The sequence below is a fragment of the Pseudorca crassidens genome, chromosome 1, assembly GCF_039906515.1.
Source record: "Pseudorca crassidens isolate mPseCra1 chromosome 1, mPseCra1.hap1, whole genome shotgun sequence".
NCBI classification, from domain to species: domain Eukaryota; kingdom Metazoa; phylum Chordata; class Mammalia; order Artiodactyla; family Delphinidae; genus Pseudorca; species Pseudorca crassidens.
In genome coordinates, this window is record NC_090296.1 from 53,502,464 (window position 1) to 53,516,695 (window position 14,232).

Here is a 14,232-nt window from a genome sequence, read left to right on the forward strand (position 1 = left end):
GAAGTAAATTGATTTTTCTAGCCATTAGGCACTGAAGAGTTTATCACTGTGAGCAACAGTTGCTCTAGAATAGTGGTCCCCAACATTGTTGGCACCAGGGACAGGTTTCGTGGAAGACAGTTACTCCACAGACTGGGCATGGTGTGTGGAGGAGGGGGCCAGATGGTTCAGGTGGTAATGTGAGCGATGGGGGGCAGCAGATGAAGCTTCGCTGGCCCGCCCACCGCTCACCTCCTGCTGTGCAGCCCGGTTCCCCAACAGGCCACGGACCAATACCGGTCCACGACTCAGGGATTGGGGACCCCTGCTCTAGAAAATAAAATAAATTGTGGATTTCTTTAAAGCATCTTTCTTTTGCTGTGCTTTCATTGCACTTTTGATATATAATTTATAGCTTATTCTTTTAATTTAGAATTCCTTCACCCACAGGAAAGCAATCACATAATTAACATGATCAGATAGTTCCTTTTTACTTATTGGTTCCCAGTTTTCATGGCAAGACCCTGACCTTTGTGAAAATGTACAACAATGACATTTTGTCTTCTTCATAAGAGAGAGAGATATATATGGAGGAATGTCCAAACCTCATTACTTCATAGGAACAGAATGGGCGCTAAGATATCTGTATTTTTTTTTTAACATCTTTATTGGAGTATAATTGCTTTACAATGGTGTGTTAGTTTCTGCTTTATAACAAAGTGAATCAGTTATACATATACATATGTTCCCATATCTCTTCCCTCTTGCGTCTCCCTCCCTCCCACCCTCCCTATCCCACCCCTCTAGGTGGTCACAAAGCACCGAGCTGATCTCCCTGTGCTATGCGGCTGCTTCCCACTAGCTATCTATTTTACGTTTTGTAGTGTATATATGTCCATGCCACTCTCTCGCTTTGTCACAGCTTACCCTTCCCCCTCCCCATATCCTCAAGTCCATTCTCCAGTAGGTCTGTGTCTTTATTCCCGTCTTACCCCTAGGTTCTTCATGACATTTTTTTTTCTTAGATTCCATATATATGTGTTAGCATACGGTATTTGTCTTTCTCTTTCTGACTTACTTCACTCTGTATGACAGACTCTAGGTCCATCCACCTCACTACAAATAACTCAATTTCTTTTCTTTTTGTGGCTGAGTAATATTCCATTGTATATATGTGCCACATCTTCTTTATCCATTCATCTGATGATGGACACTTAGGTTGCTTCCATCTCCTGGCTATTGTAAATACAGTTGCAAGGACAGCCTCTTCAATAAGTGGTGCTGGGAAAACTGGACAGGTACATGTAAAAGTATGAGATTACAACACTCCCTAATACCATACACAAAAATAAGGTCAAAATGAATTAAAGACCTAAAGGAAGACCAGACACTATCAAACTCTTAGAGGAAAACATAGGCAGAACACTCTATGACATAAATCACAGCAAGATCCTTTTTGACCCACCTCCCAGAGAAATGGAAATAAAAACAAAAATAAGCAAATGGGACCTAATGAAACCTCAAAGCTTTTGCACAGCAAAGGAAACCATAAACAAGACCAAAAGACAACCCTCAGAATGGGAGAAAATATTTGCAAATGAAGCAACTGACAAAGGATGTCTGTATTATGTGCCATTTTATAATACAGTCCAAACACACAGTTCAAATTATTATATCTAATGGCAGAAATCTGCACCTTCTTTCCTTGGATGGCTTTGGGGGTTGCCTCTGACTACTCAGATTAAAAAGGTTCACTCCTGTCCTCTCCAAAATATTATCTTCTTCAAATAGTGTCCTCATCTGAAATGAATGCATATTTTCAAGACAGCTGACAATGGTAATGATATATATATAAAATTTATAAAATACTTCGTTGACCCTATGTGTACCCATGTTCAGTACTTGAGACATCACAGGTATGAATAAAACAAAATATTTGCCCTCAATATAGAAATATATGCAGAACAATAAAATACAGTCATTGATATCACCATAATAAAAGGCATTGAGAAAATATAATAACTAACATATATTGAGTGTTTACTGTATGAGAGACCTTGTGTTCAAGATTTTATGTGTATTATATGGCTTAATTCTAAAAAAAGAAAATTTAAGTAGGTAATATTATGTTCACTTTACTTAAACTGAGAGATACTGGTTAGATAACTTTCCTGAGGTCATGCAGCTAATAGGTGGTAGAGCTAAGATCTGAATCTAGGCTGCCAGACCTGAGCCTCGCTCTTTACAAGTATATTACACAACTTGAAATACTTTACACTTCAGAGGATGCTCTAATGTGCATTATGCCATTTTATCTTTAAATTCTCCTTTTCCTCAGCCTTATTTGCTGATGAGAAAACAGATTAAGACAATCCAAGATTGCACAGCTAGTAAGTGGTTAGGCCCTGTGTCCAAGTCCAATTTCTAATCTTGTACACTTACAACTCTTCCAGACTATACATGTCAATTAAAAAAGGCCTTCTGATTTAAAAATGATTGTGAGCAGTTATCAGTTACTGAGAATTCTCCCTATTTATCAGCTTCCATAATGCATACTGAAAGTATTAAATGTAGTTAAAGGTCTAATTTATCTCTCTTGCCCCCAGTCTTAAGCATATTTACCTATTTGAGGGGCTCAAAAATGTGTATTAAGATGAATCGGTAATAGCTCCAGCCTAGGGCATAAGTTTTCATACCTGTAGTTCTGCTTTTGTTACTCCCATAATGTTAATTTAAGGGATAGTGCATTTATACACGCATTTAAATATATTTGGATAAATCATGGCACCATTTTCAAGAGTGAGTAGGCAAGAACACAAATGTGTAATGGAATATCAGAATTCCAGGAATTTGGGAATCTCTGGGCTAACTTTTAAGCTATAGGACTCTTTCCTGTTTGTTACCTTCAGTTTGTATAATACATGTATAGAATGTGGTATTCAACTTTTCAAGTTTAAAATCTTAATCAATTGTTTATACCCAATTGACTATAGTTTTCCACCTTTACTCTGCATTATTGAAAAAAATATATACCAAACATGAAATGGAACTTGATTAACAGTAGAGAGTTAAGTTGAGGAATTGGTCCCCTATTTCCCAGAAATGATTATAGATTGATTAGCTTTTCATCAAATGACCTGGTCATATCTTAGTAATTAAAGATCTTAGCACTTTATTTGAGGTTTTGACTATTATAATATCTCCTTTCTTATTACAGAAAAAAGCAAGTTCTTCTCAGTCTACTTCAGATTCCTAGCTTGCTAAAATGTTAACATAATTCGAGTCACTAGCAAGCAGAATTATCTTGGTCCTGTTTTCTTATTTAGTTGTCTCAAAGAAAACAAGTTTTTCACTTGCGAGACTTTACGTAATTAGTCAGTGACCGTCGTTCATTTCTGTATTGCAGTACGTGAGAAACACATACAATAAGTCAGGAAAGGGAGGTTAAACTCAGAAAAAAGATATGCTTTCACACCTTTTCCCAAAAATGTCAGTAAAAAATTGTCTTGTTGCTATAGATTTATATTAATGATTCTAGAAAATATTTTACTGTCAGCTCAAGTTAGCAAACCAAATTATGTGAAGATCATAGCAATTCAAGATACCTGAAAACTAAACTTAAGCGAATGCTACATAACCCCTTAAGCAACCCCAGCTTAAGGTCCCCTTCACTTATCTGTTTATGAGGCGGCAAGTATTTATTTGCAACTGGCCTTGTAGCTTGTGTAGCAGAGAAAATATGAATGCCACTCAAAGAATGATTTTCTCTTTCGCTCTTTCATCTTACACTTTGTGTTCCACTGAATCCCTCGGAGGCTATTCTTGTGCCATAGCAACACCTGCTGGGAGAGGGAAGTTGGAACAGCCATAACTGTTGCCTGCCAAACCTGTTTTCCTGATTGAATGGCACTGCATGTCCTCCATCTTCTAATACTAAACTCTCCAGAGTTGCTTCGCTTCAGGATTCTGCATCTCCCCATATGTTTCAAATGACTAACAATACCATTGTAATAAGATTTTCTATAACTCTTTAAAAATAAGCGTTGTGCATGTGTGTATGTATGGGTGTGTGTGTGCATGCACATGTCCCCTAAGAATTTCAAAATGCAAACACCGTGCTATTTTAACCTCATGTTTGTTTTTAATACATGCTTTCTTCTTTATAGCTAGATTTGTAAAACATTGTCAATCCTGTTTTATTAGCATCTCCTCATTTATTATAGGTGAGTCAGTAAAAAAAAGTGTGTATGTCAGTGCAGAAAAGGCAGTTTTTATTTACAGAGTATGATAAGAGATGTATTTATGCTTATTCATATTATGGACAAAAACAGTAAGCTTACCATATGGTATGATGGCATGTTGAAAAATAAGTGCCTATTTCATACATGATTTACCCACAAGACTGTGAGTAATACAAGTCTTAGAATATGGGTCCAAATGGACATTCTGTTGTAGAGCTAACTAGCCTTTCTTTAAAATTGATGATAGAGGAAAGCCATAGCATGGACAAATTACTCAATACTACCAAATACTTCCAATATTTTACCTCTCTGTTTCATTATTATGCCCAAATTAAAATCTAGTATATGTGCTAACTTTATGGAAACCTATGGTTTTTGTGTTTTTTTAAACTAAAAATAGAGTTGATATGTGAAAATGATCTTGAAATTTATATACTTTATAATTAAGCCTTTGATAATCAAGAGGTGATTATTCATCAATAGTTTTCTTACTTTGGTTGCTTAGTAACCTTGATTGGTGCTCCATCAATTAATCATGAATTTATTAAGCACCTCTGAAATACTTTAAAATATCACATGGTGTGGGAGCTATTTTCTGAGGAACTAGATAAAGCCTAGCACTGACCTCAGAATGTTTTGGCTACTTATGTAAAAGAGTAGACATTTTGTCGTGACATAGATAGAATAAATCAGATACACTATAATTCAGAGACATGGAGGATGAATAAAAGATACAGAAATCAGGAGACTTAAGAGAACAGGAAGTTTCAGTTGGGTCTTAGAAGAATGGGAAATCATTGGATGGGTATTATGACGGGAAAGTCATTCCTGGAGTGAAGGAAGGAAGGCAAGGCGTAGGAAATGAGCCAAGTGTTAAACAGACCAAGAGACCTATCAAAATTGAATAGCGAGCTTTTCACAGAAGCACTATGGCTTAATAAGGGTTGGCAGGTAAAATGGAAAATAAACAATGGGATTTAGACGTTCTAGAAAATGGGGAGCTACTAAAGCTATTTGATTGGTAGAATAATAGGATTTTTAAGAGAGATTAATTCAGAAATGGTAAGATTTTTTTAGGACGAGGAAGAAGCATTTGTCAATTAGATTTTAGTGATCCATTTATATGGGGGAAGATAATTCAGAAGGAAGTGCAGCAATGCAATATATTATTATATTAACCTTTGGCTCAGGGAAGTTCTGCATATTTTAAAACGACAACAATTGCAGAAATACTCTATGTGCTGCATATCATATAAATCACCGTATTGTCTCTGTTTTTACAAAACAGGAAGTATCCATTGGCAACCTTTATTTCTTTCATGAGAAATGAGCTCTAGAGTGTCTCTGTCTTTCATCAAATATTGTTACCCGTCATGGTCTCTAAAAGAAAGCAAATATGAGCAAATCCATTAGTAAATGAGGAGTCTTTAGCATGTTGGATTTCTTTTGTCACCTTGAATATTTTTCAAGCACATCTTACTATACATTTTAATTGACATATAATTATTAAGAAAATGGGTCAAGCTTATTAGTTTAAAAAGTATTTTGGGGATTTGGATTAGAATTATTTTTAAGTTGAAGGGAATTCTCAGATTTACCTTATATCATCATATGAATATTTCTCAATGACCACTTATTCTTAAAAATTCCATGTATTAAGGCAGTTATTCCAAATCTTAGTGTGTGCTCATCAAATCAGCTATGAGGTGCATGAGAATTAGAATAGTTCCACTATTAGTGTATGGAGGTTTTAAAATACAGATTACAGTATTGATATTATTCTCACTTACATTGAAGATACTTAATTGAATGGAAGAGAATTGAGTGGAGTTACAAGATGCTGACAATTTCACTTAACCAAAGGCTTATCTTACTTATCCCATAGTCCATTATGAGAAGGTATTACTGATGTGCCATTGATAGTGGTTGCAGTTGCAAACTATTCAGTTCTTTGCTTCCATGTAAAATTATTTTGTGATTTTTCAAAACCTCGAAATCTGACTATATCCATGTACAAGTCTCATGCTTACAAAGCTAATCTGTAATGTGTTGGAAAAAACAATTGAGAACTGCTGACTCGGACACTGAGAAAGCACTCAAGTGTGATAGAGGTATCTTTCCTTTAAAACTATGTGGTGTGCAATAAGGATATAGCTAAGCTTGGAGTTTCAATCAGTAGATCACCAAGGATGAAACTCACATCAAGTCTATAATAAATTTTTTTACCTCACCTGTTGTTTTTGAAGGCTAAATAATACAATAAATTTGGTTCATTTGGATTAGTTGAGTCTACAAATTCACTATTTACTTGAGTCTTAACTTTTTTACATGTGTGTATATATACATAGTCAGCATGAGAATTCTTGAATTCTGACTTCTGGGGTTCACTTTCATAAACAATATTTTTGGTCTTATTTACTTATGCTTTAAATGTAGATTATATATTCTACTCTAGAACTACATATGTGCTATAAACTACTTCTCCCCCTAAATTCAAATATGATTGAATTAGTGCCATACTTATTTTAAGATTCTTGAAAATATGAGTCTGGTTGTCCTTCTGGAGACAATTCTACTTATTACTTAGTTTATTATAAAAAATTATAATGTATTAAAAGAAGTATATCTTTTGTTTAAACATCTACTATTAAAGTGAACTATGCATATTTACATATTTAAACCAGTAAGTTCATAATAAGCATATTCTTATGTGTTTGTTTCAAACAGCATGATATTTTCTCATGTAGTTGAGATGAACTAACCTTCCCCTGTATTCTTTTGAGTAGGAAAAATAAGCCAGCCATTTTCTGAGTAAAAACTGAAGATTAAATTTCCTCACCTTCCTTCCCAATGAAGAAATGGAAGCATTTTTATTTTCTATACTTACTTTATTTTACAGTCTGTGATACAGTGGAAAAGTTGACAGAGAACCAGTTTGTTCATATTACTTGTCTATTTTTTTTTATGTTTGGAATGAGAAGTTTTGGTGCCATACCATGTTTTTTAAGTTTCTCCGATTATAGCATCTCCTACAGTAGCATTTCAGGTAAGAAAAATCAAAGCAAGGACAGTGTATAGACTATATGTCAAAGAATGTATCTTTGTGTTTTTATTAGGAGGGACTTTTTTCTAGCAAATGCATTATGAGTAAATCTCACAAGTTGCAGACATTTCAAATTTTTCTACTTAATTTAACATTTTCATTGTGAGACAATATTTTAAGAAAAAATAATTTAGTTGATTAGAGAAAGAGCATAAAAACATCATGACAAAATTAAATGTCATGTCCTCAAATTGGCTCTTTTGTTTGTTTTCTGTTCGTTTGTTTTTTAAATTTACAACTTACCTATCCAAATCTTAAATGAAAGGAGAAAGAAAAGGAAAACTATACGAATCCTTTTTTTACTCTCTTATCTCTCACACGCCTTCACAGATTTGAAGATCTATTGCATCTGAAATCTATACTAACAATATATTTTAGAGGAGATTCTGCTAGCTGTATGGATTACTAATTATATAGAATTATTACTTTACATTGTTATTTATTACTTTTTTAAAATGTTCATGATTTTTATCTATTACATTTATTTCTTTTATATTCACAGATTTATATCTTTTTCCCTTCTTACCCTCTTGCCCTCTCTCCCCCTCTTCCTTCCTCAATTATTTCATGACTTCCTGGTCTGTGCCATCCAGGAAAGCAGGGCATTAGGCTTTAGAGATAGAGTTAGACACTCTGTGCCTTCAAGGAGCTATCTGGTCAGGGATATAGACATGGAAGAAGATACAGGGTGAAGCTTCGAGTACAGGTTAAATGGGTATACAACATAATATGTGGTCAAGAAGAGTGAGCAACAAACTCAGCCTAGGGGTAGGCAAAGTATCATCACATAAGTGGTAACTTTGAACTGAATCTCAACACACGGGGCAGGTAGGGGGTGCTAGAAGACAAGGGCCTGACTTGCCAAATACAGGAAAGAACTGCAAGGGCACTGAGGTTCACACTAGTCAGTGAAATTGTAAGTGATGAGTGTTGTAGGAGTGAGTGATTCTAGAGGAGCACTTCTAAGACTATGTTTCTAGAATACCATGTCTAGAGTGATATACTTGTTGTTATTAAAAAGTGGAGTTTTCATCAAATGAGCTTTGGATAATAGATTGCATTAACATTTTAATTTTCTCTGGGCTTCTTGAAGACTATAATATGCTAATATGCATAGCACATATTATAGAAGAATGAAAAATGAACAATATACCAAAAAAAAATTACCAATAATCCCACACTCAGGGAGAACCACTGTTAGTGTTTTGGTATAGTTCCTTCTGGGCTTTCTTTTCCTCTACATTTTTCCCCATGTAAATCTTGTTCTCTTCCATAAATCAGTGCTCAACTGCCTCACTGTCTTAATTTGTACATTTGGTATAAACATTTTTACTGAGTTCCTATCATGTGTAAAATAGAGTGTGGGATGCTGCAAGTATAAAGATGAATCATGTATATTCTCCGTTTAAGAAACTCTCTGTTATCAGTTATTAGCATATGTCTTTTTTTATATAAAAATGTGATACTGTACATACTTCTCAGTAACATGCTTTACTCACTTTTTAATAGTAGTTGTAGCTATTCACTAGCATGTTTTTCTTGCTTAACAATATAAATATCTTTGTCAATAAATGTGGGTCTATTACATCATCATTTTAAAAGGCTGCATCATAATCTATTATGTGACTGTACCACGATTTTTTTTAGTTAATCTGTCAGGCTGTTTTCAATTATTATTTTTTTTAATTAAAGCAGTATTATGATGAGCACACTCATTGAGGATTGAAGTTTTTCATAGTTACAGGAACATGATTTTATTTATGTTGATAAAGTTTATGACACAGAAGCAGGAGGCCTGGAAGAATTAAACTGGCAGCAGAAAGACCACTTAGGACACTGTCACAAGAAGAGATAAGGATGACTTATACTAAGAAAGCTACCTGTAGCCATAAGAAGAAATAGGCTGTTATGAGAGATATTTTTGATAGAGAAACCAAAGCTGCTGATTGGAAGTGGTGAGTTAGAAGATGGTGAAACAAAGAAAAGTCTATTGTTTTTAATTAGCAGATCAAGTGTCCTGATAATTAACTAACAACTAAGTCAAGAAATAAATAGTGCTTAGGTTTGGGGATTTGCAAGACTTTTGGAAAATAGTAGTAGGCTGCAATCATCGACTGGAAGAACCTTGGGGTAAAGTTACAGTTCACATTATAAACATGCAAAACAGAGAGATATTCATGAGAACAAACAAAATCTCCTGACAGAAAAATTATGATAATAATTTAGAGCATTCTAGAGAATGGAAAATTTAATGTGGAGAGAGAGAGAAGTCTATAAAAACTATGACAAGTTTTAAGACCTTCTTGTCCAAGAAAGTTGCAAAGAAAGGGTTAACTCTGAAATCAAGATTTAAAAAGCCTCATGGAAGAGATGGAAAATAAACTTTATTTTAATTAGGCTTCAGTGTTTATTTTAAAATGAGCAAATTTATTAAAAAATCAACTTGTAACTTACCTAGATTGAAACTGAGGTTTACATTTCTATAATTTTGATTACATCGGGACAAAAGTTTATCTAACAAATGAATAACATACATTAACAAGGGAGTTTTTGAACTATCTAGCATGATAAACTTAAAAAAATATAGCTAGTCAAGGATCTGTTTTTGTTAGACTGGCCTAATGTAATAAGATCTTTGAATATTCATCTTATTAAGTTAGAAAATAGATACTTATTATTAGCCCCACTCCTATCTTTAACTTTTTACTGTTCCTATAGTCAGAACATTAATAACCTTGGAGCTGGTAAAGTATAAATTCTTAGTTTCAAAAGTGAAGAAATTTATACTCAGAGTGCTTAAGCTTGGCCAAGGTCATGTGGTTTGTTTTTGGAAGAGATGAAATCTTCCGATTTCAAATAATAACATTCCATTAAATAATCTTTTAATGTATAATTTCTTTTCATTTATTTCACATAAATGTATCATAATTTGGATATTTATTTGGAGTGGTATATCTTATAAGAAGTTTTGACTTGTATACGGGAATTATTCTCATACAGGTAGATACAGATATTTAAAATAGACATATAAGATGTAAGACAGATAGATAAGGTAATTTGCAACATATGTGTTATTTACTCCCTCGCATTTCTACCTTGACTCTTTTTTATTGTCCCTGAAACAGTAACCAAGAGATGGGCAGGTAAAACTGGTCCAGTTTGTCCATAAGAACAGACTAATTATGAGCAAGAGTCCAGTACTAACTCAAGTTATTCATTCCAGACACCATACTTTACTGGAGCCTGCTTCAGGGTTCATATCTCTGCATTGGCCACCTGCTATAAATTGGCCTCAATTTGAGTTCTGTTCAAAGTATTTATCCTCTCATTCTCAGTGTTCTCATTTGTTAAATTTTAATATTAAATATTTGATCCTAGGATTGTCATGAGAATTAATGAAAATGTAAAATCCCTAACTATGCCTGGCACACAGTAGGAGCATAATTAATGTTAAATGCTGAGGTTATTGCTGTTATTCTGTGTCCTTTCTAATGGAGGGTGAATAAATATTGCAGCTTCTTTCAATCCTATTGTTACTAGATGATGCTTATTTAGAATTGCATCATTCCCTGGTGGTTCACTTCAAAAAGAACAAATTATTTAACTAAATTATTTAGTTGTTTATATTTACAAGAGTAAATTATCTAATCATGGAGATTTTAAAAATGCAGCCATTTTTAAACATGTTTTTTGTTAATGCCAGTTCCTAGAATATATATATATCTACTTCAAGAAGGTAGTGGTTAGTGTTTCATATTTTCTGATTTCTAAGATGCTAAAATTATTTACTTTGTTTTTTTTAATTAGAAGTAAATGAAGGAATTAAATGAAAAAGACATGAAGATATTTAAATAGCAAGATAACTAATTCTCATATCACTTTGTACTTAAATTTATTTTTCTCTATGTGTAATAAAGAGAAACAACATTTCAATATTAGTTGAAAAGTACTTTAAAAATTAATTATATTTGTTTTTGTTCCTGGGCACTGGAGCACAGTAATGCTAGAAGGGAGAATAAAACCTTTGCCTTTTTTGTCCATATTCTGTATTAACTCCAAAGAGGGGAAGCATATGACATTTATCACAATGATAGAATTATTCATATATTTCTGGTTATTCTTATTCTGCCCTTCTAGTTTAGCCCGTGCTTTTTTGATAGATGTCCTATTGCATAAATACTTTTGAATTCATACACATTTGTATGAGAAGTAAAAGTCTTCCAGTGGAACAGGTGATACGGTTTGTAGGAAAACTCATTGAGTAGTACTTGCCTCTTATTCATTTTTCACCAAACCCTAACATAAATATATTCCAGCACAGTAAGGTAAGTTCCTTTAAAATCAATCTAATTTTCTCATAAATATCTTCAGAAATTAGCTTTACTTGAGAAAATTAAATTCTTAGATTATTGAAATATATTTTTGAAAACTCACTTAAAATTAATTTTACAGAAATAGTGGCAGCATCATGACAGACTATGTACAGTGATCTCAAAATCTTAAAGTGAAGTCATTTGAAATTAAAATGTCAAAAAATATTAAAAGTCAAAAAGAACAATACACTGGATTGTCAGAGTGTGGCATTGTAGTCAGTTGTTCCATTTCATTTCCTCGAGGGAGAGAACGAATCCTAAACCTTAGCAGTTTGGCAACAGTTTCTAAACCAAATTTAGAACTTCTGGTTTTATATCAGAGGTTCTTCTTTTTCTCTTTCCTGTTGCATTCACTGTGCCTGCTAAGTCTATAATGTCTCTTATCCCTTTCTTATACCATCCTTGGATAAGAGATAACAGCATAGGAAGCAGAAGACTGAAAAGCTAAATCTTACCTCAGCAAGTAGGATCACTCTTCTGTGAAATGCAGATCTTAAAGACCCAGTTAATGGCTGATAATGACAAGTCATTGAGTAGATTGTTCTTATGTTGACCATTCGAGTTCCAATGTAATGCTTTATTTTGCTAATGTTTGAAGACCTCATTTGAGAAAGTTCTACGAAAACAATTTAGAATTATTTTAAGTGAGGGTAAGTGCCACCCATCCCCAAGGTCTCTGTAATTTTTGTCATCTGAATTGTCACACATCTTCAACCAGCAGAAGTTGTTTCCTTATGATTTTCTGTGTTTGAATATGCTTTACCGGTACATACTAACCTTGAAAAATTTTCTTTTTCCCATTTCAAGTTCCACCCAATCTGACTGTTCCACAGGAAAAATCACCTTTGGTCACCAGAGAAGGAGACACAATAGAACTGCAGTGTCAAGTAACTGGAAAACCTAAACCCATCATCCTTTGGTCTAGAGCGGATAAAGAAGTTGCAATGCCTGATGGGTCAATGCAAATGGAGAGTTATGATGGAACACTGAGGATTGTGAATGTATCTAGGGAAATGTCAGGAATGTACCGATGTCAGACCAGCCAGTACAATGGATTTAATGTGAAACCAAGAGAAGCCTTGGTGCAGCTCATCGTGCAGTGTAAGTACATTTTTTTCTATGTATTTCGAGATTGGGGGGGACAAGGGAAGAAAATGAGGTGATTTTTGGAGTTGGATTAGTAAACAATATTTCTACATTATTGCTACCCAATTTAAACTATAATTTCCCTAAATCTGCCTATTATTTGAACTAATACACACTAATGGAAAAGAATTGTATTAGTATGTGTGTGATGATTATGATGGTGTTATGTCATTGGTTAATGCCAAAGAATCAACAAGCCTAATGGTTAAATACTGGCCATGTGCAATGAAGCAAAATGGAGATTGGAAGTAATTGCTAATTCAGATTATAATACTCTTTTGTTTTCATAGTTTATGTTTCTGCTTCAGCAATTGCGTGCCCTTTGCCCAAATTATCCACCTATTTCAAGGCATCCCTTTGCTTAAATTGTGGAGACATAATCATTGCAATGCTGTGTGCAATCTGAAGTTGTAAGAGTAGATTACATAATTATCTAGTAATATATAGATAATTCAGGCAGATATTAGGAGCTAAAGTTTTGCTTGACTTTCTCCACAGATAATTGTTTAACTGTGAGAGCTGAATATGATAGATTTTTAACTATTTTCAATGAAATCACTGTTAGAGTTCTAACAAAAAAAAATGCAGACATACTGCACTTTGTATTTGCTTTTAGTATTAAAAATACCTAAATTCATGATATTAAGAAGTTTAACAATGTCACTGGTGTTGGGTTATTAGAGGATGATGCCCTGGTATTTTGGATAGCAGGTAGTGTGGATATTGTTAAAGAGAAGAAGCAAACTAAACACAATCTGTTCAAACTCCAGGAGTGTTGCTGAACAGTTTAGTTGATGTATTATTTGTTAACTACATGGTGGCAAAGCCTTCAAGAAAAAGAATGAAGTAGATGAAACTATACACTTCAATAAACAATGATGTTGTTTTCTTTCTGTTGTTCTTCTGTAACTTGGAAAATAGCAATTAGTCCAAAATGTCTATTTTTATATAAGACTTAAGGATGCTGGCAGATTAGATGATCTGACTTTAAATTTGGAAGGATAATTGAGATATGGAAGGATTATGTTTGGGGCAGGTAACAACACATGGGCTTATGTATGAGGAGTATGAGTGGTGAGAGGAGCAGTGTTCTGGGTGCTGCTTAACCATTCCCTGTCCCTGTTCTTTAGAAACTCAGATTTCAGTCTGCTGTTTATCCTATAAATATGCAAACTTCTATTTGTCAAATATCTTGGCTGATTTCCAACTGATTACTAGTTTTATCTCTAAAGAATGCAGCTTTTAGGTGGCAAGTTCCATTCCACAGTTTAACATTACATTTTTTCCTCACTGGCCTTTATACTCATGATAATAAGCTCATGGGTAGGAGGTTCACGTGAAAACAGGTTTCAGAAAGAAAAAAACAATTTTTTTTTAACGAAACCTCTCC

General features: G+C 33.9%; 1 protein-coding gene across 2 annotated transcripts in view; it reads left to right on the forward strand.

Annotated features, from left to right (window-relative positions):
- MDGA2 (MAM domain containing glycosylphosphatidylinositol anchor 2) overlaps positions 1-14,232 on the forward strand; it is an 829,686-nt gene that overhangs the window by 614,389 nt on the left and 201,065 nt on the right. Inside the window, exons 8-9 of one of the 2 annotated variants that reach the window (XM_067736879.1) lie at positions 7,120-7,266; positions 12,504-12,797. In XM_067736879.1, coding sequence (XP_067592980.1) covers positions 7,120-7,266; positions 12,504-12,797 — 441 coding nt within the window. The remainder of the gene's footprint in view (positions 1-7,119; positions 7,267-12,503; positions 12,798-14,232) is intronic. The other variant, XM_067736889.1, reaches the window with a different exon arrangement.